At 37.5% G+C, this 21,587-nt stretch overlaps 1 protein-coding gene across 4 annotated transcripts in view; it reads left to right on the top strand.

Moving 5' to 3' along the window:
- LOC127066225 (ubiquitin carboxyl-terminal hydrolase 48-like) overlaps positions 1–21,587 on the top strand; it is a 64,901-nt gene that overhangs the window by 31,004 nt on the left and 12,310 nt on the right. For all 4 annotated transcript variants that reach the window (XM_050999719.1, XM_050999711.1, XM_050999702.1 and 1 more), the window contains exons 16-17: positions 3,392–3,517; positions 21,213–21,297. In XM_050999719.1, coding sequence (XP_050855676.1) covers positions 3,392–3,517; positions 21,213–21,297 — 211 coding nt within the window. The remainder of the gene's footprint in view (positions 1–3,391; positions 3,518–21,212; positions 21,298–21,587) is intronic.

The following is a 21,587-nucleotide window of genomic DNA, read 5'->3' as shown; positions in this document are numbered from 1 at the left end:
CTCTCATACACACGTAGACACACGCACACTTTCTTTTTCTCATTCCTCTTTCCTTCTTCTCTTCTTTCTTCCTTCGTTTCTTATCTTTTCTTCTTCTTCTTCTTCTTCTTCTTCTTTCTTTTCTTCTTTTTTTCTGAATTTTTTTTCTAATTTCTTTTTTTCCTTTTCTTTTTCTCTTTCTTCCCCCCTCCCCATGTTACAGCCACCTCTTCTCCTTCTTTCTCTAACGTTTCTCTTTCGTTGTCCCGTAAGGGATCTACCTTCAAGCCAAAGTTGATCTTTTCTAATATCTTCTGGTAAACTCTTCGTCGCGCGTCAATGAGAATTCACAAAGCTCAATCTTCCTCCATTCATTCATTCGTTCATTCATTCGTTCATTCGTTCGTTCGTTCGTTCGTTCGTTCGTTCGTTCGTTCGTTCGTTCGTTCGTTCGTTCTTTCTTTCTTTCGTTCTTTCATTCATTCCTTCATTCCTTCTTTCCTTCATTCGATTTCATTCGATTTTACGGCAAACACTTCGCCGATGAAAGGAAGGTGAACTCTTCACGCGTTAGACCGTTATTGGAAAATATCGAAAGAGAGAAAGAGAGATACAGAGATAGAGAAGAAGAGAGAAAAAAATAGAGAAAGAGAGAGAGAGAGAGAGAGATGCGGATCAAGGGTGCCGGATCAGCAGCTCTCCTCGTCATTCTGGAGGAGAAATATGTCGAGCGAGCGCGCGTTCTTTGCTTTTTATGTCTTGGCAAAAAGGTGCGAAGCTCGATAAAAATGTTTGAATTTCATGGTCGAGTGCGGACAAGTGGTGGTAGCGTGCGCCCGCGAAACAGAGAGAGAGAGAGAGAGAGAGAGAGAGAGAGAAGGAAAGAGAGAAATAGAAACAGAGACAGAGAAAAAGACAGAGAAACATGATGGGCAACCCGCAATGGCGTTGGCGTTTACGTAATCGTCGTAAACTCGATATTACTTTCTATCACATTCCAAGTAGCCCGTTCGATTCTTTTTCCCGATTGTTCTTTCACCGAGAACTATCGCGTTTTGAAAGGCAAAAAGGAAAAATGAAAAGAAATTGAAAAAAACGAAAAGGAAAGAAAATAAGGAAAAAAAAGAATATATAAAAATATAAATAAAAATAAAAATAGAAGTGATCTTAGAGAAATATAGTTTTGTGTTTCTTCGCCGAACGACGATGGTTGTCATCGTCATCTTTTAAAGAGAAACAGAGAGAGAGAGAGAGAGAGAGAGAGAGAGAGAGAGAGAGAGAGAGAGAGAGAGAAAAAAGAGAAATAGAGAAAGAGAAAGAGAAACAGTAGGAGAGATTTCTTTTGGAGCAACAGTACCGTGTAATTACAGCCCACTGTTTCTGCCGTTGCCGTTGGAGATTCTAATGATCGAGGGAAGGCTTAATGTCGTCGCCGGGAAATTCGAGGAATTACGTAAGAACGCGTTTAATTGTGGGAGCCGATTCGTTCTGGTAGATAAAACGATAATACGTCGACAACGGTCCACGAATGTTACCGTTTTTCCGTTGACTTGCCGTGGTCAATACGTTGGACAGTTTTGTACGAAAGTATATTCCTTCCTTTTTTTTTTTTATTTTCGTTTTTATCTTTCTTACGTTCTTTTTTTTTTTTTTTTTTTAATTTACAAGAAAAATGTTCGAAGAATGGCGAGTGTAATAATAGATCATAGTGAATCGCATATGTATCAGGAAGATTGTTTCTATCGATGAGAATTCAAGAGTAGCTAGCAGAGTCGGTTTCGATTATCTCTGAAGCTGTTGCTGTTACTGTTGTTGTTGTTGGAAGAGGCTGAAAGGATCGAACTTTAGTTAACCAACGGCTTTACCCACCAGCAATTTTCCAGCCACACCTACTTTGCCTTCTCGATCCTGTTAAACCCACCTCTATTTATCGCTTTTGTCGGATGGTTTTCGTTCTCGGGGTAGGAAGAGAAGAGACTTCAACGAAGAGCCTTCGAAGTTTCATGACTCTTCTACTACTCTCTTGGAAGATAGGTTTCTTTGCTTTGACAATAGAGAAAAAAATAAATAGTTCTTGGGATTGTTAAATATATTTTTCTTCGATCGATTTATCTAATAATCGAATATCCTATCGTTATATTATTTAGGAACAATTCCGTTTCATAAGTATAATAAATATACAGTTTTTCGTTGAATGATAATCTTTAATTTAAACACGTATAAAAATTATTTCTCATCATCTATAATTCCACCCGCGATATTTATAGAGTCTCTCTTTGAATTTATCTTCGATTAACGAAATATACAGATTATTTTCTTCTTTCTTTCTTTTTCTTTTTTTTTTCTTCTTCATAACCTACAGCCTCGTTCTTATGATCTCAAATTAAATAATTATAAACAAGTAGTAAATCCTTTTTCATTTATATTCATTTATAACGTAATAAAAGAAAAAAAAAAAGACAATTCTCTAATCTGATCAGATTGAGAACAAATTTCATGATAGTTTTACAAAGAAAATTTTATTTATTTATTTATTTATTTATTTATTTATTTATTTATTTCTATATTTATTTATATATTTATATTTTTTACTGTAAACGAATTTAGACGATGTAAAAGAGGTTCCTTCTCGAGTAGGATGAGTAGAAGATGGAAGAGAAAGAAGAGGTGAGTTATTCCGCAGACAGTTTAAGTCGGTTTACGTTGGAAACGGTATAACCAGGGGTTTATACGTCTCCTTTCTGTGTGCACATCTTCTTTCGCGTAACGTATTCTCCTTCTTTTTCTCTCTCTCTTATTCTCTCTTTCTCTTTCTCTCCTTCTTTCTCTCCTTTCTTTTCTCTTTCAACGTGGAAGAGGTCTCGGTTACTCGTTCGCTCGTAAAACCGAAGCAACCTGCGCGTTTACACCGACACCGGCATCGGACCAACGGATCATCCAAGATGAGAGGAAGAAGGAAAGAGAAAAGGACGCGGTCAATGGGGTTTATCGCGAGCAAATGTTTCTGCCTCTTTCGAAGCACCAACGTTGGTTTCACAAATTAAGCAATTACCTGGACGCATGCGCTCTTCTCCTGCACATGCTCTTCTTCTTCAAACTTTCGAGAATCCAAAGTGCCTCTCTTCGTTCATTTTCTTTTCCTTATTAGAGTACTTCTTTATCCGTTTTGGTATTTTATCCCATCGTCGTGGTAACACGTCTATTTTATCGTGTCTCTTGTGATATTTTCTTATTTTTCGAATAATACAAATTAGTTTATTAGGAAGGGATTTGAATGACTTTGATCTTCGTCTTTTACTTTCTTCGTCTTGTTGTTGTTGTTGTTATTGTTGTTGTTGTTGTTGCTGTTGCTGCTGCCGTTGTTCTTGTTGCCGTTTGTTGTTATTGTTGTTGTTTTTTTTTCTTTTTTTAGACGATGCAAATTTGCGGCGCTGGACCGTACGATCAGCATCTGATGTTGGGTGAACACGAGCTTACCGATCACAGTCAAAGTTTGGCAGCTCTTGGGATATTTCCAGGAGCACTATTGACTTTAAAGGTGAGTTGAATTTTTTTGTAAAAATCAATTACAGAGAGACAGAGAAAGGGCATGGGGTAAGAAGAAAATTTTAATAATCGTATAAATATTATATATATATGTGTGTGTATGTGTATCTAACTTTTTGAATTATTTTATATCGAATTAAATCGAATCGTCGATATAAAACGATTATTCTTATATAATAAGAAATATATTCGAATTGGCGCGTAATGTTCGAATGAAGTGTCGCCAGAACGATACGTTTGTTTTGCTCGAAGACAAGAACAGTGACAAAGAGATGCAATTTAGATTTAAGATCTGGCGACCGTTTCCCTTAAGCCCAAGACAATGGATAAGTAACGTCGGCAATGGCCGAAGATAACGCCAAGAGCGACGTTCTCGTTTTGGGATTAACTCGAAACGCCTTACTTGAGATTAGAAGCGTTAATTGGACTTACTACTCGAGAAATCGGAACCCTTAAGATTTCCCATTGAAGCTACGAAAGAGTTCGTTTGTCTTGAATAGATCTACTTAATTGTAGCTACTTCTGTATGTAAGAGCAACCAATGAATTTTGAATTGCTATACCGTGATCTTCAATTTTTAAGAATCGTTTGCGGGCCGTTGAAACTTTCATTATTTGATATTCAAATAAATAACACAATAGTATTTTTTACTTATAATTTTTACAAATATTTATTTTTATACTACATAGATATATAATTATTCTATATATTATAACTGTATAGTATACAGATATATAATTATAATTATAGTATCAGGTCTAATGATAGTATTACATAATGTAGTATTTATTTAGAGCAAATAAGTAATGCCGGAAATTTACAAATATAAATAAAATGATATAAAATAAAATAAAATAAAATAAAGAAACAATTTGTAATAAAATTAGCCAATCTAATGCAATCTCAAATTTATATACATATATAAACATACACGCAGAATATATCAGAATGATATTTGAATCTTAAAGAAGTCTGTTAAACTCGATCTTGACCATATACGAAGCTGCCGTATAAAAAAAAAAAAAAGAAAGAAAAATAGAAATAAAAAGATTGATAATTCCGCTCGATCGATAATATCGATTTTAATTCCGATCGAGGGATGCATCTCCTTCTTAATATTGGATTTCTTTCTTTTTCTTGTTTTATCTTACGCTGACTACGAGTAGACATCTCGGTGAAAATTCAACGGATATCATTCGTTTGTTTGGTTTGGTTTGGTTTGGTTTGATTCGGTTGGTTCGCTCGTCAACGACGACTACGACGACGACGACGATGACCAGGAGACGACGAGGACAACGAGGACGACGAAGACGACGACGTTCTTAGGCTTTTTGCCGATTAAAAAGTGCGACCGAGCGCACTCCCGCGATGTTCGAACGGTCGTTGAGCGATTCCTCGCCGAGAGAAAAATTCTCTCTCTTCTTCGGTTCGTTTCGTTCGACGACGGCGGCGCTCGTCGTTGGAATAATTTCAGCATTCCGTCGCATTCCTCCGTTCACAGTCGACTGATTTTATGAAAGCGAGTCGAACGAGTCGAGCGAGAGAGCGGCACTCGCCACTCGAAGACTTTAAAACCGTTAACTTGTGACGTGCCTTCTCTCTCTTTCTTTCTTTCTTTCTTTCTTTCTTTTTTTTTGTCTTTTAAGAGAGAAAGAGAATTACGAGCAAGCATCGCCTCTCATCTCCCGACTAGTTTACAGGCTGTGGTTACACTAGCTGCGAATTATAATCGGCAACCGCCTTACCTTACCTTGCCTTGCCTTGCCTTGCATTGCATTGCTTGCATTGGCTTGCCTTGCCTTGCTTTGCCTTGCCTTGCCTTGGCTTGGCTTGTCTTGCTTTGCCTTGTCTTGCTTTGCCTTGTCTTGCCTTGCCTTGCCTTACCTTGCCTTGCCTTGCCGTGGAGAATTCAACGTAGACCTCTCGACTACACCTGGAAATCGTTTCGCCGATTTTAAACGCTCCGCCGATCTCGCGTTGACCTGAAAACTGCCGTCCGATATTATTTTCTTTTATCTTTTATTTTTTTTCTTTCTTTCTGTCTGTCTCTCTCTCTCTCTTTCTTTCTCATTTTGTTTTTTCTCTCTCGTTCTCTCTCTCTCTCTCTATTTTTTTCTTTCTTATTCTTGCTCTTTATCCCGAATAATCCTTTTTCCTCGCGCTACTAAAATTAATTATATCACGCGATCGATATCTCCTTTCAAATTTTAATTAGCTACATTAGAATTATCCATTTTGTTAATCAATTGTGTTTATCCTTTGATATATACTTATTATCATAAATCTATTTATTATTGAAAATTTTGTTATTGTTAGAAAGTGTAAGATACGTTTGCGGATTAGTCGATATAGACATACTTCAGCATCGATATTTATCTATCCGATTCGATAATACGTAACGATGACAAACAAGCCTTTTGCGGAGTAGGTTTTATACCTTTTAACGGCCTATTTACGATCGTAGTTAAAACGGAGTTGAAAAATTGGGGTAGAGTAAGGAATATAATCGTGAGGTTAGTCGATTCCGAAGAAAAGATCGAGTTAAAGAGATTCCAACGGTTGAAGCTTAAGAGAAGAGGAAGAGGAGTCTGTAAAGTCGGATGCTCGTTAGATGAGATCCAATGCCAGATCGTAAAGATCATTGGGCAGTTATCTCGGGTAAACGTAAAACGTGAAAGACTTTTAAAAGATAAATTCGTAAGTTTCGTGGAATCGAATGCATAGAAATTTCTTCTTCCTTTCTTTCTTTCTTTCTTTCTTTCTTTCCTCTTTTTCTTTTTTCTTTTTTTTTTTTTTAATTTTGTATTTATATTTATCTCGAATGATCAGAACGATCTTCTGACTCGTATCTATCTATCTATTCAACGATGAGACAAAGTCCGAGTTGTAAAAGCACCGTGAAGCTGTTCTGCAGCAAGAGCTCTGTCTGTCCTTGATCCTGAGCTACCGATCGGATATCAGGGAACACAATGACCAGGATGACTTGCAAGGGGATCGCCGATCGAACTTCTTGCGAGATATTAAATATCGCATCGTCATTCTTCGCGCAATTCAAGGTCACGCTTACAAAATTGATATATCTTTGCCATCTACGTCCACCTTACTTTAATCTTTTTTTTGTTTTCTTTTTCTTTTTTCTTTCTTCCTTTTTCTTTCTTTCTTTCTTTTTTTTTTTTTTTTTTTTACGTTAATGGATACAGATTAACGAGTTTAACCATATAGGTATACTTACTTGCTTAATCAGCAATAGGTGTTCTTATTTCTATCGCTAACCGGAATGACGATTTCGTATTTTCTTTTACAAGGACATGGATATTATTCATCGAAGGAAAATTTTAATCGTTTAAACCTTTCTAATTGAAAATCGTCGAATTTCTACGATAGTTCGAGAAAAGAAATATCCAGTTTCGTGACATTGTTACGATATATTTCGTCTGCTGTATTGTTTCATATTATATATATATATATATATATATATATATATATATAAGAGTGCAGACATTTCTTTTTTTTTTTCTTAAATTAATCCTGATCACTCCCACGCGGATAGTAATGCTGTCAATAGGATTATATTCGTTCGTTCGTTTCTTACTTTTACGAATAAGCAAAGAATCTTTTTAAAAATAGTTGAAACAGTTACCTTTAGTGCATTAAATTCGCAAAAATTCGTTGATTGTAGAATTTCTTTTTACCTAGTGAATGTTATAATTATTCTTGCAAGTGATAATGGTTGTGTCTGTGCAAAGAATATATCAATATTATATGATTAAAAAGATTGATAGAGAAAAATGGTGGATAAGAGAGACAGAGAGAGACAGACAGAGAGAGACAGAGAGAGAGAGAGAGACAGAGAGAGAGAGAGAGAGAGAGAGAGAGAGAGAGAGAGAGAGAACGCTGGAAGATGCGTCTCTTTGGAAGACAGTCGAGCATTAGAGGCGATAATAACGACAAGAAGCAATATCGTTTGGTACAAAGTCAGCTCGTTCTCTTCCCTTCACTTTTCCCCATTTTTTTGCAATTCCTCGTCGGTGTGCTCTTCATGGCTGATCGAGCGGAGTCTTTAGAGTCGGTCCGTCGAGTCTCCAACGGGCGGCACCCGCGTTTGATGTCGTGTGACGAATGTCCGCGTTGGACGCGCTCCTCTCTCTCTCTCTCTCTCTCTCTATCTTTCTGATCTTCTTCGTCGGTCTTCGCTACTTTTCTTTCTCTCTTTTTCTCTCTTACGTGCGTCCTGGTAAAAGAGAGAAAGAGAGAGAGAGAGAAAGAGTCCGTAATACGGGATTCTCTTTCTCTCTCTTTCTTTCTTTCTCTCTCTTTCTCTTCGTAGCCCCAGCAACTCTACCTTGCCAACAGAAAATTGGAAACATCCGATAGGGGCTTTTATACTCTCAACCCGAAGCTACACAGTAAAAAGGAAGAGGCGCGAGGCTGGAACCGAAAAATAAGTCGATCGATCGATTCGCGTGGCTACTGCCGCCGCGCGACGTTCATTCGCATCGTCCGCTCGAATAATTCATTCCTTCTTTACTTTCTTACTTTCTTCCTTCCTTCCTTCCTTCCTTTCTTTCTTTCTTTCTTTCTTCCTTCGTTCTCTTCTATCGTTTGATATCAACTCGTACGACTCGTATCGTCTTGTTTTAAGTTCGACCATTTGGAGACTTTAATGCCGCGTTTAGATCCATCAGAGATGAATTTTTAATTATATCATTTTGATTAGTCCTAATAATATTGATGTGTGTATCTGTATCATCTCATTTCTCTTCCGTGATAAATCTCGATCTTGATCTTTAAAGAAATTCTTCGAGAACATCGAAGAACATGGTCCACGTTTAAACGAAAACGTTTCCTCGAGATTTCTCTTCTACGATTCTGGCAAATCGAAATCCATTTTGGGAATCGATAAATCGCAATGAATCCCAATAGCGTCATCGATCGTCCTCAGTCCCTTTCGTGGATTCTCCAGTAACGAGGAGGATGACCGAACCCAAGGAAAGGTTCGGTCCCCCTACTGGGGCCTTCGTCGAGGAATTTCGCGAACGAAATTCCGTGAAATTTCGCGGTACCCTTCGGGAACGTTTCACCCAAACAGCAACGCCATCTTTTCTCCCTTCCATTATATCTTTTCTTTTTCAAGCAATGTTTCTACGAGCAAGAAACTCACAGTGACGCGAAGATACCACATGGTTCCTTCTCGATTCCCTCTTACTCTTCATATTTTAGTCTTCAACAGTTCTCTCTACCTAGCTAAACGAGTATCACCGTTTACGCGAGAAGAGAAAAGATTCAAGTATATGTGTACGTGTATGTATGTGTATATCTCTTTCTCTTTGCATTCTTCATCATTTCTTTTAAAAATAAACACAAACGATAAACGTAATTAATTTATCTTCGATACAGATAATATCAAAGATTACGAAAGAAAGTATATTCGAAGGGAGATATTTAAAAAATATATATATATATATTCCATATTATTCGAATACTATTCGATTTGTCTTATTTCATTGATATATCGTAATTTTTACGAGCTCCTCGCTCGAATCGATTTCTTCGATTCTTCTTCTTCATTTTCTTTTTCTTTTTCTTTTTTCTTAGCGACAAAAGGTACTAATTGTTGTAACTATGTACACTTGATGGGTACCATCTTCGAATTAACCATCTTTTTCTCATCTCCCAAGCATCTTCATCATCTGTGCACCTGAGAAGGCAGAAAGACGCGAGGCCAAGGGTCGTTGGTCACTAATTACGCGCGGCACAATTAGCACAGCTCTCCACCGTTCAGATTTAATTGTTCAGACCGACGACGGAGCAACGCGATCGCGGAAAGTTGACTTTTCCTTTGGCCCCTGCTCGTAAGATCGACTTTTTTCGATACAAGATTCCACAGAGTCCTCCTTCCGACTTTTCTTTATCGTCCCGTCTCGTCTCGTCTCGTCTCGTCTCGTTTCGTCTCGTTTCGTTTCGTTTCGTTTCGTTTCGTTTCGTCTCGTCTCGTCTCGTCTCGTCTCCTCTGCTTTCATCTCGTTTAGGAGAAGAACGACGTTTGGTCGATCTATGTATGTATATGTTGCTTGGTATTTCTGGAATTTGCAATTTCATTCGTTCGATGGAATTTGTACGACTTTTAGAAATATTTTACCGCTTGTAATATTCTTGTTAGTGTTAGAAAATTGTATTCAGTTGCAATTCTTAGTATACATACGTAAATATATACATATATATGTATGTATATATGTATAAAGTTTATATATATATATATATATATAAAATGTGTGCATATAATATATATTTATTATAATCCAAAATAAATCTGTTTCGCTTCGATAAATATAGTAAATGATTTATAATATACATATATATATAAAAATTACGCGTGCAGTTGAAAATAAAACATCTGGTCGATTGCGATAACGATAATAAATGATCGATATAATTTTGATATTATATCAATCTAATCGGATTATCAATTTTTCTAACAATGTCCTTCAGTAATCTAACACGATCTAACAATTGAAATCTAATCTAATTACACTCAAAGACAATCATATAAAGGAATTTTATTATCGGTACGATAAATCATGTCACGACGATTAGATCGAAATTTTCTTCTTTCTTACTTAAAGACCGGTAGCATCGTGTCAGGATCTGCTCGGGAGTCCTATAATTATTGCCTTTAATAACGGATCTTACCGCGAAGGATAAGATCGATGGAAGGGTCTTCCCTTTCCCTTCCCCTTCCAAAAAGGTAGATTCTTCGGAAGGAAGGATCCTTTGCTGCCGACCGGGTCTTCTCTCTCTTTCTCTCTTTCCTTCTCTTTCCTTCACTCTTTTCTTCTCTCTCTCTCTCTCTCTCTTTCTCTCTCTCTCTCTCTCTCTCTCTTTCTCTTTTTCTATCTCTTTCTCTGCACCTGACCGGTCGGCCCACTCGGAAATAAATCAATTAAGCCGATGCAGATCTAAACGGCATCGTCATCGTCATCGACTTCGTTTCTCCACGCGCTGGAAATAACCTAACGTTCGAGTCTTTTCATCCAGAAGGTCGAAATATCGATTTTTCTCTCTTTCTTCAACGTTCTTATTTTATTTCATACAACGTACACGATCGATACTTCTTGGAAAATTTCTATCATCTTCGTTCGATGGATCTTTTTCTTTTATTTTTCTTTTTCTTTTTCTTTTTCTTTTTCTTCCGTCTTCTAATCTCTCAAGTATCCATGCTTTTTATCATATATGTTCTTATCGTATATATCATTATCGTTCGTATGATTATATATGTTACTGTATTGTATATATACTTTGAAAACAATTTTGCATAATCCTGCGATGGTATGTATGACAAAATTATTTTTGATCGGGGACGATTAGGCTATATACTTTATATAATAATCGATTTTGATCTAATCGTCTTTTTTTCTTTCTTTCATACTTTCTTCTTTTTTTTTTTTGTTTTTAATGAAATTGCCCACGTCGCTCATTTGCCTATATCGCGTATATCTAAATCATAATATTAACTTATAATATTAACATTTCACGCCTAAATTCCCTACTTCACGTAGTCTCATATTTTATGCAGGATATCAAAGCGATCAGAGCGCGCAAACGTAAACGATAACGATCGTTTAGTATCATTTTCTGCTTCTCCTCTCTGATTCGAGTAACAGAGAGGGAGGGAGAAGAGTAGAAAGAGAAGAAAACGCCATGAATTTTTCGGGGACGCTTACCCAATTCCCAGCTGCGTCCTATATGAGATTCGTCCCTAGCATACGAGATTTTTTTATTATATTCTCTCTCTCTTTTTCTCCCTTCTCTCGGTCCAATTTTTTTCTTCTTTTTTTCTTTTTTCTTTCCTTTTTTTCTCTCTTCTTTTTTCTTTTGCAAAACTTCTCCTTTTCGGACACTCGCGATTCTCGGCTCCTAGGCAAGCCTAAGTTAATATTAATAGGGATATTTATGGGCCGTGGGTCAGTCGTGGTCACAACCGGCGTGGCTAGAGAACTAGCGATAAAAGAAAATCTGAAAATGCCATGATTTATGATCCCTCCTTCTCTCCTCCTCTTCTCCTTTACTCTTCGGCACCCTTAAACGTTGAATAAGTTATGGTCCGTAGCCGCGAGCCACGTTGCTCGTAACTTCGACTATGCCTATCGTATATTGACTATGGTTATCGAGTAACGAAAGTGCGCGTATAATCATATTTAATTATAATTTTCTTATTTAATAAAGAATATTCTATACCTTCAAATGATATATTGCTAAGATGCTATTATAACGTATAAAAAAGTAACGTGGTATTGCAATTATTTTCTATCAATTTTCTAACATTTTTTAGAATTTTTATTTTTTTAAATATCTTTGTTATCTAAGATATTTATTATTCTAGGATGGCCATATGTGTATGTGAGTGTATATATATATACATATCATATATAATTAACAAATACATGTATATAAATATAATATATATATATATATATATATATATATATAAAAATATAAAAGTATAAGAATACGCGCGCGTGTGTGTATACACAATACACGACTATGTATCATCCATTCAAAGCGTTCAAGCCATGGAAGTTTCAATGGTATCCATATCCTACCCACTTGATGCCTTCTTCCTCAGTCATCCTAAGCAGCAACAACTAAGCTTCTGTTTGTTGATGCAAACCTCGTCACAACCGGCCCCGACCAACCACCGCCCACCAAGCACCGCTTTCAGATTAACCTTCTCGATGGCTCTCTCCTTCTCTTCTTCTTCTTCTTCTTCTTCTTCTTCTTCTTCTTTTCCGCCCAGAGACTTCGTCTTTTTCCTCTTGCTCTCTGTTGAGGGACATGTGGCGTGCCAGAACGGCGTCGTGCTTGCGGCTGCGGGAGAGCTCGAAGCAAGCAAGAGAAAGAGAGAGAGAGAGAGAGAGAGAGAGAGAGAGAGAGAGAGAACATACTTTATTACATACGTCTGAGAGTACTCTCCCAAGTATTCCACTGTATTCTTATATCTCTTATGGTATACATCGACAAATTATTTTATTCTTTCTTTGTCTCTTTCTCTTTCTATGAAACATTCGAATAACTTAAGTCTCTCGTTCATATCGAATTGAGTATAATGTTTATTTTTCTTTAGCTCGTCCACTTGTTCATTTTCTTCTTTTTCTTTTTCTCCTTTCTTTTTCTTCTTCTTCTCGTTCGTTTAATCTCTGGTAAATTCTTCGCATCGTTTATCAATTCAGAACATTAACTTTGAATATTTCGGTCGTATTATATATAAGAAGGTGAATCGTAAAAGTAAATGAAACAGATCGTAAAATGGACTATATCCGGCTCGGTATAAAACTCGATACACTTTTACGAGTGTTTGGATTATCACGATAGTCCTCGTCGTAAGATAGTTCTCCTTGAAGGTAGAAGAAGAGTATCGACTATCTCTCCTCGGGTATACTTAGAAAAACTTTAACGTTCGCGCCCTGAAATCCCTGACATAATAATATCGTACGTATTGAGAGAAGGAATACTTTTTAAAAAGAGCGAGAAAGGAAAGACAAAGAAAGAGACAGACAAACAGAAAGAGAAAGAGAGAGAGAGAAAGAGGGGGAGAGAGAGAGAGAGAGAGAGAGAGAGAGAGAGAGAGAGAGAGAGAGAGAGAGAGAGGATGCTTTTATGACGTTCACGAAACGCACAGCGGATATTTATGGTTGCGTACACGTGTTCCCACATACACTCTGATCTATATTTGGCTGGGATGGTAACCCTGAATTCCTTCGACTCTCTCTCTCTCTCTCTCTTTCTCTCTCTTTTTCTCTTTCTATCTCTCGCTCTCACTCACTCTTGTACATACACGCACTTGTGAACCGTACGGTATGATAGCCTCTACAGGTTGTTGCTTCGAACAAGTGGTCTTGAATACGTATCGATATTAATAGACCCATTGTTCTCTTGAATATTCTTATATAAACAAAATTTTCTATCAACATATTATAACGAAGCTATGCGAGTAAATAAGATCGTAATTCTCGAGAACGTTTATATCGTTAGGATTCGTCAAGAAGTTTCATTAGTTTCGTCAATCGGATTACTCTTTTGACAAAGTTTCAATAACAAGAATCAGAGTAATGGAGATGAGGGTGGGGGGTGGAGATAGAGGTAGGGATGTAATCCAGTTTGGAGTGGCAAAACACACGGAGATTAATCTCGAATGTAAAAGCCGTCTCAATTCCATAGATCACACGAAGACTTTGGAGTTCTATCTCGATTATCTTCTCTCTGTGGCCCTTGTCCTCTCCTCTCTTTTTCCTCCTCTTTCTCCTCTTCCTTCTCCTTGTTCTTCTTCTCTCTTCCTTTTGGTCCAGTTAGGGCTACTCGCGAACCTTAAGTTAAAACGGGCAACCAACACCGTGGCTAGTCGCACAAGTCACTAGCACACCCTCCTTCGTTGAATCCTGACCGACTCGGTGAAGAAGTAGGAGGAAGAGGAAGATTTGTCCCCTAATGTAGTCAGTGAGCCTCGGGGACGACGACTGGGGTTTGCGAGTAGGCGTCTAGGAAAGTGAGTAATGCTTACGACAAACGCAGCACCCAGGGGGCTGAAAGAGGCTAGTGAAGGGAAGTAGACTGAGAAAGACAGAAAGAGAGAGAGAGAGAAAGAGAAAGAGAAAGAGAAAGAGAAAGAGAGAGAGAGATCCCTGTGGATAGGGTGCTAAGCGACACACTAAGACCACCCTGCGACTATCTGCCTGTTTCCTCGAGGGGTGATTTCTCTCTCTCTCTCTCTCTTTCTCTCTTTCTCTCTCTTTCTCGCTTCTCGTTCTTCTCTCGTCTCTCAGAAGGGAAGCAAATCGTTCGCGATCTTTTACGTTTCGCAATTTGCCAGGTTATCACCCTTCTCTTCCTCTGTTTCTCTGTTCTCACGGGTAAAGGGTGCCAACTTGTTAGAAGTATACTTACTTGGATCATCGAGTAACGATCATACTAATCGTACTTTTGATAATCCTTCTATAAATTATTAATATAAGTAACTTTTGCAAAATTTATATCGAAAGGAAAATATTTTATGTATTTCTCTCTCTCTCTCTCTCTCCTCTCTTTCTCTCTTTCTCTCTCTCTTTTGTATATACGTGTATGTAATTTTCTTTTTCTTGGGGAAAAAGAAACGGACGATTGATTGAGATTGGACGATTGAAAAGATCTCGAGGGAAGAGGAAAGATGCACGTTACGATGACGATGACGATGACGATGAGGACGACGAGGACGACCAGGACAAGGATGGTGATAGGCGAGAAGCATCATGAAGGCAGTCTTTGTGAACGGCGGAAGCATGCCTCGTAGTCTTCATCGTCGTCGTTGTCGTCGTCGTCGTCGTCGTCGGCTTCGTCGTCGTCGTCGGCTTCGTCGTTGTCGTGTCTCTTTATCTTTCTTTTTCGATGAGAAACGCTGAGTGCTCCTTCTTCTTCGTCTTCTTCTTCTTCTTCTTCTTAACTTCTACGCGATCATCGAGGCCAAGAATCGCCCTGAATGCCCTCCTCGAACTCGTTTTGGCCCGAATTTAGGTGGCATGTATCACGCACCATGTCTAAATCAAGTGGCACGGCTCGATCGCGCGTAAATCTTACATTGTCATCGTTCTAGTCGTACCGTTCTTCTCTCTCTCTCTTTCTCTCTCTCTCTCTCTCTCTCTCTTTTTCTCTTTCATCTCTTTCAACGATCGTCCAAGGCATTCTGAAAGCGCCGAGTCACGTCTTTAATTCATCGTCTTACGTGATCGAACCGCGTTTTATCGACGAACATTCTTCCTACTTTCTGTTCGATCGGACGGAACATCGAACTTCTACTACTTTCAATCTGTATCTATACTTTTATAATTATTTGCCGATACACATCTCGATCAATCACGAAATCGAGTTTGCTTTATTTATTTATTTTATTTTATTTTATTTTATTTTATTTTTTAATTTATTATTCGTGCATCGGAAAAACTTCATACAACGGACGATTAGAATAAATCGATTTGTAGGAAAAAATTATATTTATAATGTATTGTAAAAAATCTCTATTGTAGAAACGAAAGATTGTTCAAAGAAAAGATCTATCAAAATGAAAGACAGAGAGAGAGAGAGAGAGAGAGAGAAAGAGAGAGAGAAAGTCGGTCGATATTTAGGTCGAACGTCATCATCGCGATAGCTGACTGCGAGGAGTGGGAGGATAGGAGAAAGAGAGCAAGGGAGGTGGTTAGATGAAAAAAAAAAGTACAAAAATGGTCGAGTGTCGAGCTCACCCGTTATCCAATCGAGCGGAAAACTCATCAGTCACTCCACACACAACACCTCCGTGCGGTGTCAGTGACCGCCTAAAAACCGTCGCACCGTCTAATCTCTACCTTTCGCGTCATCTCCAATTTCTCTTTCTCTATCTCTCTCTATCTTTATCTCTCTCTCTCTCTCTCTCTCTCTCTCTCTCTCTCTCTCTCTATATATATATATATATATATATATATATATATATATATATATATATATATTCTTCTCTCTTTTATTCGTCTCTTAACGACACCAAGCGCTAATGACTTTTGTAAGCGAAGCATGTTTTTTTTCTTTTCCTTCTTTTTTTTTCGTTTTATTTATTTCGTTTTATTGTTCTTATTTTTTTTATTTCTTTTTTATTTCTTTTGTATTTATTTCCTTTTTATTTTTTCTTTCTTCTTATTTCTTACACGAGAAGGAGAGAAAGATTTCTGTAACATGGTGCTCGGCGTTTTCGCATTTTTATGGTATTTTAACGCGAAACCGATAACTTTTTAGGAACAAAATGAGTAATTTCCTTAAACGGACCGAGAACGCTTGTTTTTTTATTCTTTTTTTTTGTTTCTTTTTACTTTTTAAATACATGAAGCGACCTCGTCGCAGTGTGTATAAAGATATCCGCTACGGCGACCCTCTCTCTCTCTCTCTCTCTCTCTCTCTCTCTCTCTCTCTCTCTCTCTCTCTCTCTCTCTCTCTCTCTCTCTCTCTCTCTCTCTTTCTTAGCGGCCGAATTGAAACCCTGCCCTTCCTGAAAATAATTTGAATAATTACCATCCACTTTTTCATCCAGGATGCTAAACAGCTGTTGTCTCCGGTACTCTTAGCTCGCTACGGGAGACGAGATACAGACAATAACTTCCTTCGTTCTTCTTAATTTTCTTAAAAGATTCTCACAAAGAGACTACACCTATTACTTATTCAATATTCCAAATATTTTCATTCCTTTACTTTTATTTCTTTTATTTTTTGCTGAAATTATTAAATTTCAATCGTTACGATTACGAATTACCATGATATCTATGTAGATCTCTCAGAAGGTGTGCTTTAATTTTCGCTTCTGATCACGAAGGACTTTCTTGGGTTCAAGGAATATCATTTTGGAGAAGCTACGAGACATTAGGTAGGGCACGTACGACTTCTATTAACGACAGGGTGCCCTTCTCCCCTCCCTCTCTTTCTTCTAACACACTCCTCTCTCTCTCTCTCTCTCTCTCTCTCTCTCTCTCTCTCTCCCTGTCTCCGCATCCTACGACTCCACCTTTCTATCTCTCTCTCCTCTCGCCTCCACTAGTAGTATCTCCTGTTTTCAACAAAACATAGGAATACCAGCAGTGCGGGGTAGAAGGGTGGGTGGGAGGGAGGGGTTACTCTTCTCGGCAACCCCCGAGTAATAATTCGTCGGCCGAATTAGCGCCATAAGTTTGGCGCCGCGACAGTCGCGGGGACAATATTAATCTACTTTGAATTTATATACCAAGCGGTCTTCCGCCACGTAACTTCAACTACTATCGAGTTCACTATACGAATTTAAACGGGTTCGTGGAATAGTGTTTTAGTGATAAGAAATTATATATATGCATACATACGTATATGTTATCATACTATATATATATATATAGGTATACATTACATGCATATATATATAGATACATATTGTATCGTAATTTCGTTTATTATTTGTAAATCGTTTTAATGTTTTTGATAATGAAGATTTTAGGAAGGATTAATTCGAAATTTGAACGTATTAGAGAAATAGAGAGAAAGAGAGAGAGAGAGAGAGAGAGAGAGAGAGAGAGAGAGAGAGAGAGAGAGAGAGAGAAAGTGAATGAAACGTGGGTAGGTACGTGGGTTTATTAACTCTGTGGCTCGAGGTATTAAGAGGCGGTTGAGAAAGAGGAAGGGGTGAGATTCACCCTCTTGATGTAGACAGATAAATAACTTGGGACAGCCTGGGAATAACTCGAGCATTCGGTTCGCCATTTCAAAAGTGAAAGAGAGAAAGAGAGAGAGAGAGAGAGAGAGAGAGAGAGAAAGTAAGAGATAGCTAATTAAATAAATACTTCCAATGTTCTATCGCAAAATTTAAGGCCAATTCGATCTATAGATCGTATACGAATGATTCGTCGCATTTCTCACTTTTTATTATCTTATTTCGATCATGGCGAAGTAAACTTTCCTAGAAAAATTCTTCAGCTTTTATTATTAACTTATGTTGGATGATCTTTCTTCGTCTCACAACGAACGAACGAACGAACGAACGAACGAACGAAGATGATAAAGAAGAAGAAAAAGAAGAAGAAGAAAAAGAAGGAGAAAAAGAAGAAAGAATGAAATCTCGTAACGTTTCCAATAGGATAAGAAAATCGTAGCGTTAAATCGTTTTCAAGCGACGAAGAGAAATTAATCATTTATTTCTTGCGTCGGCCGTCGTAGTCGTCGCGTGTCTCTTCCGTTCACCGTGCTTTCATTTCATTGACCTCGAACATGCTTGTCTGGTTTATATAAACGCCTTACGCATATTCTCGATTGTTGTTGCGTTGTCGTCGTCGTCGTGATTTTACTATCGCTTTCAATTGACTTTTATTTCATATTAAATTTGAATGTGTAACTTCAGCCACCTTGATATCTTACGATGTAAAATGATTTAATAATTAGAAAACTTATCTTCTTAAAAATCTTCTGCTAAGAAGATCTCATAATACTCTGATAAAATCTCTTAATTAATCCGTTTGATCCGAAAAGAAATTGTTTGTTATCGATCTAACGATAACAATAAATCGATTTAAATGTTCCAAAATATATTGATTGTGATTCGATCAAAAGATATTTTCCTTCTCTTTTCTTTTTCTTTCTCGATCTTTTTTTTCTTTTCTATCGAATGATTAATTCAATGGCATTCTTGTTCTCGAAGTACGATATTATCGTTTCCTTTGAAAACAGCGATGTTATATCGTAAGCGCGTGAACTCGAGTTCATCCTCTCGTAGTCGCGTCGGGAACATTCGAGAACTCTTCTTACTCTTCCTCCTCGTCTTCTTCTTCTTCTTTTTCTTCTGTGTCAGTGTAAAAAAAAGAAAAAAACAAAAATATACGCAAAGAGAAGAAAAGAGAGAAAAAAAATACAAAACAATGAAGAAGAAGAAGAAGAAGAAGAAGAAAAAGAAAAAGAAACTAAAACAAAAAATCGAAAAGGAAGAAAACAAAACGAAATAAAAAAAAAAATTTATGTTAAGCCAAAGACCGCGAGACTTCGACTCTCCGTCAGAGATTAAGACATTCCCGGACTAATAATTTTCATGTACCAGTAGGAAATGTTTTGTCCGTATCGTCGAATTTCTTTAACCTTGTTATATTCGATTTTCAATGAATATTTATTTCCATTGATCGCCATTGATACGATATACTTCGAAACATCGAAACTTCACGATCAGTGAGAACTTGAATTTTTACGAAATACGTTCGATCGATCGATTTATCGAGGATGAAGTGAATTTTCCCGATGGACAATAGGTGTCAGTCGGAGTTAACTTTGGTGCCGAGAGGTGCGCCTTCCGAGTCCGGAGTCTGCAATTATGAGCCATACCACGTCGGAGCGAGGCTCATAACGAACTCACTATATTGCTCGAACATTTCAAAACTCGCCTTATAAACCGTGTAGACGCTCTTTATCCATTTTCTCTTTCCTTCCTTCCTTGCTGCTTGCTTCCTTCCTTCCTTCCTTCTTTCCTTCATTTCTTCCTTCCTTCCTTCCTTCCTTCCTTCCTTCCTTCCTTCCTTCCTTCTTTTCTGCTTCTTTATTTCTGTAACTTACCCTTCCTTTTTATTTTGTCTTTCTTTCTTTCTTTATCTTCGTCTTCATCGTTTTAGCCATCCTCTTCATCTTCTCTTCTACATTTCGATCTTTTAACAGACAAAGTGAGAGAAAGACAGAGAGAGAGAGAGAGAGAGAGAGAGAGAATAGACTACTTCCTGGAACACGAGTTACGCTAGAATTACGTTCCGCTTTTCGAAACGATCGATGGATCATTCTTCGGAAATATCGACATGGACGATGGATTGTGTCCGAGAAACAATGAGGAATGATTTTGTTTTTATGTCGGTGTTGTGTGAATGTATGTGTGCGCGCGCACGCGGCGCGCGAGTTCATTTTTTTCCTTCTTTTTTATCTTTTATCTTTTTTGTTCTTACTTTCTTCTTCTTCTTCTTCTTTTTTTTTTTTGTTTAACTTTCAGTCAACAAAAATAAGTGTCGAAATAATGTACTACTAAAGAATCTACGAAATTCATCGTTCGAAAATACCATAAATCATACTGTAGACGAGACTATAGGCGGCCAGAAGGAAACATCGACCAGATGTCTCCGATTATATACGAACGTCTTAGAAGACACGTGTGTCCAGACCATCGGATGACACTCGCTATATTTAGTCCTGTGGGAAAAAGGGGTCCCGGAGACGTAATCACACCTACGCGGTTTACGTGCTACTTGTTATGACAAATTTTCTTCTGTTTCTCTCTCTCTCTCTCTCTCTCTCTCTTTCTTTCACTCTCCATGAGACAATCCTAGAAACTAGATTTTTTTTTTATGAAGATGAAGATGAAAAGGAGAAGAGAAAAAAGAAAGAAAGAAAAAGAATAATCTAGATTGACGGACAGATCAAAGGATCAAAAATCTTCTGAATAATTTCAATGATCTAACCTTCGGTGTTAAGACAAATATTATTCGATTTTGTTCGTTATTAAGAAAAAAAAAAAGGAAGAAAGATTGGTGGATTGTTTCGATAAATTAAAGATACCAAGCGTGAGAGATAAGTTCGAAAAGATTGTTCGTAGCATTAAGTAGAAGGGTTCTTCGCACCATCCTCGATCCCACGTGTGCGATCGACGAGAAGGAGACGCGTGGGAAGACGTTCCTACGGCCGTCGGCAGCTGTTCACACGTGTCCTCTATGCGAGCATCGCTAAAATTCAACGTACATCTTCCATTCCTTTGCTTTGTTATGTTCCGAAAACTTTGCTAGGAATTTTGCTAAGAATTTTCTCTCTTTCCTTTATTCAGTATTATATCTTTCATTTAATTTCACGATTTTAATCCTTCCAACGTGTGATTTAATTCCATTATTCCAGTTATTTTGAACATAATTATTACGATTAACACTAATAAACCAAACGACGAGTGTAGCTTCGATTTAATTGATTATTAGATTACCATGACGGATCGGAACAGTTATTTGATCTTGTAAAAAGAGAAAATAAAAAAAGAAATAAAAAGAAGAAAAAAAAAAGAGTTGACGATACGTATGAACGAGTATTTAATTAATTTTTTTAATCGATTTAACAAAAACGAATATCTAGTTAATTTCATTTCACGCTTATATTTTCTTCGTATTTCGTTTCAGATTGACGCACCAGTAGAAACTGAGCCTAGCGTTGAGTCTGATGCGACCAGTATGGAGATTACGTCACCGGAGAAGGGTTTCAAGGGTGAGTAGATTCTTCCTATACTCTTGTAATAACTTATCAAAGGATAATTTCGAGATCTGAATCTCTCTCTTTCTCTCTCTCTCTCTCTCTCTTTCTTTCTTTTCAACGAGTTAGTTTCAAACATAAATCGAGAAGTGCGAAATCAAGCGCCTGTCCGCCAGAAGATCCGAATTAAGACGATCGTGTTTCAAACACACGCATATATAATATATATATATATACACATACATATACATATACATATATACATGCATCGTATGTCTATATCTAACGTATACGTTAGGAGAAGC

The sequence above is a fragment of the Vespula vulgaris genome, chromosome 1 (genome assembly GCF_905475345.1).
Source record: "Vespula vulgaris chromosome 1, iyVesVulg1.1, whole genome shotgun sequence".
NCBI lineage: Eukaryota > Metazoa > Arthropoda > Insecta > Hymenoptera > Vespidae > Vespula > Vespula vulgaris.
The sequence above is the reverse complement of the archived record's forward strand: the minus strand, read 5'-3'. Positions and strand labels throughout refer to the sequence as shown.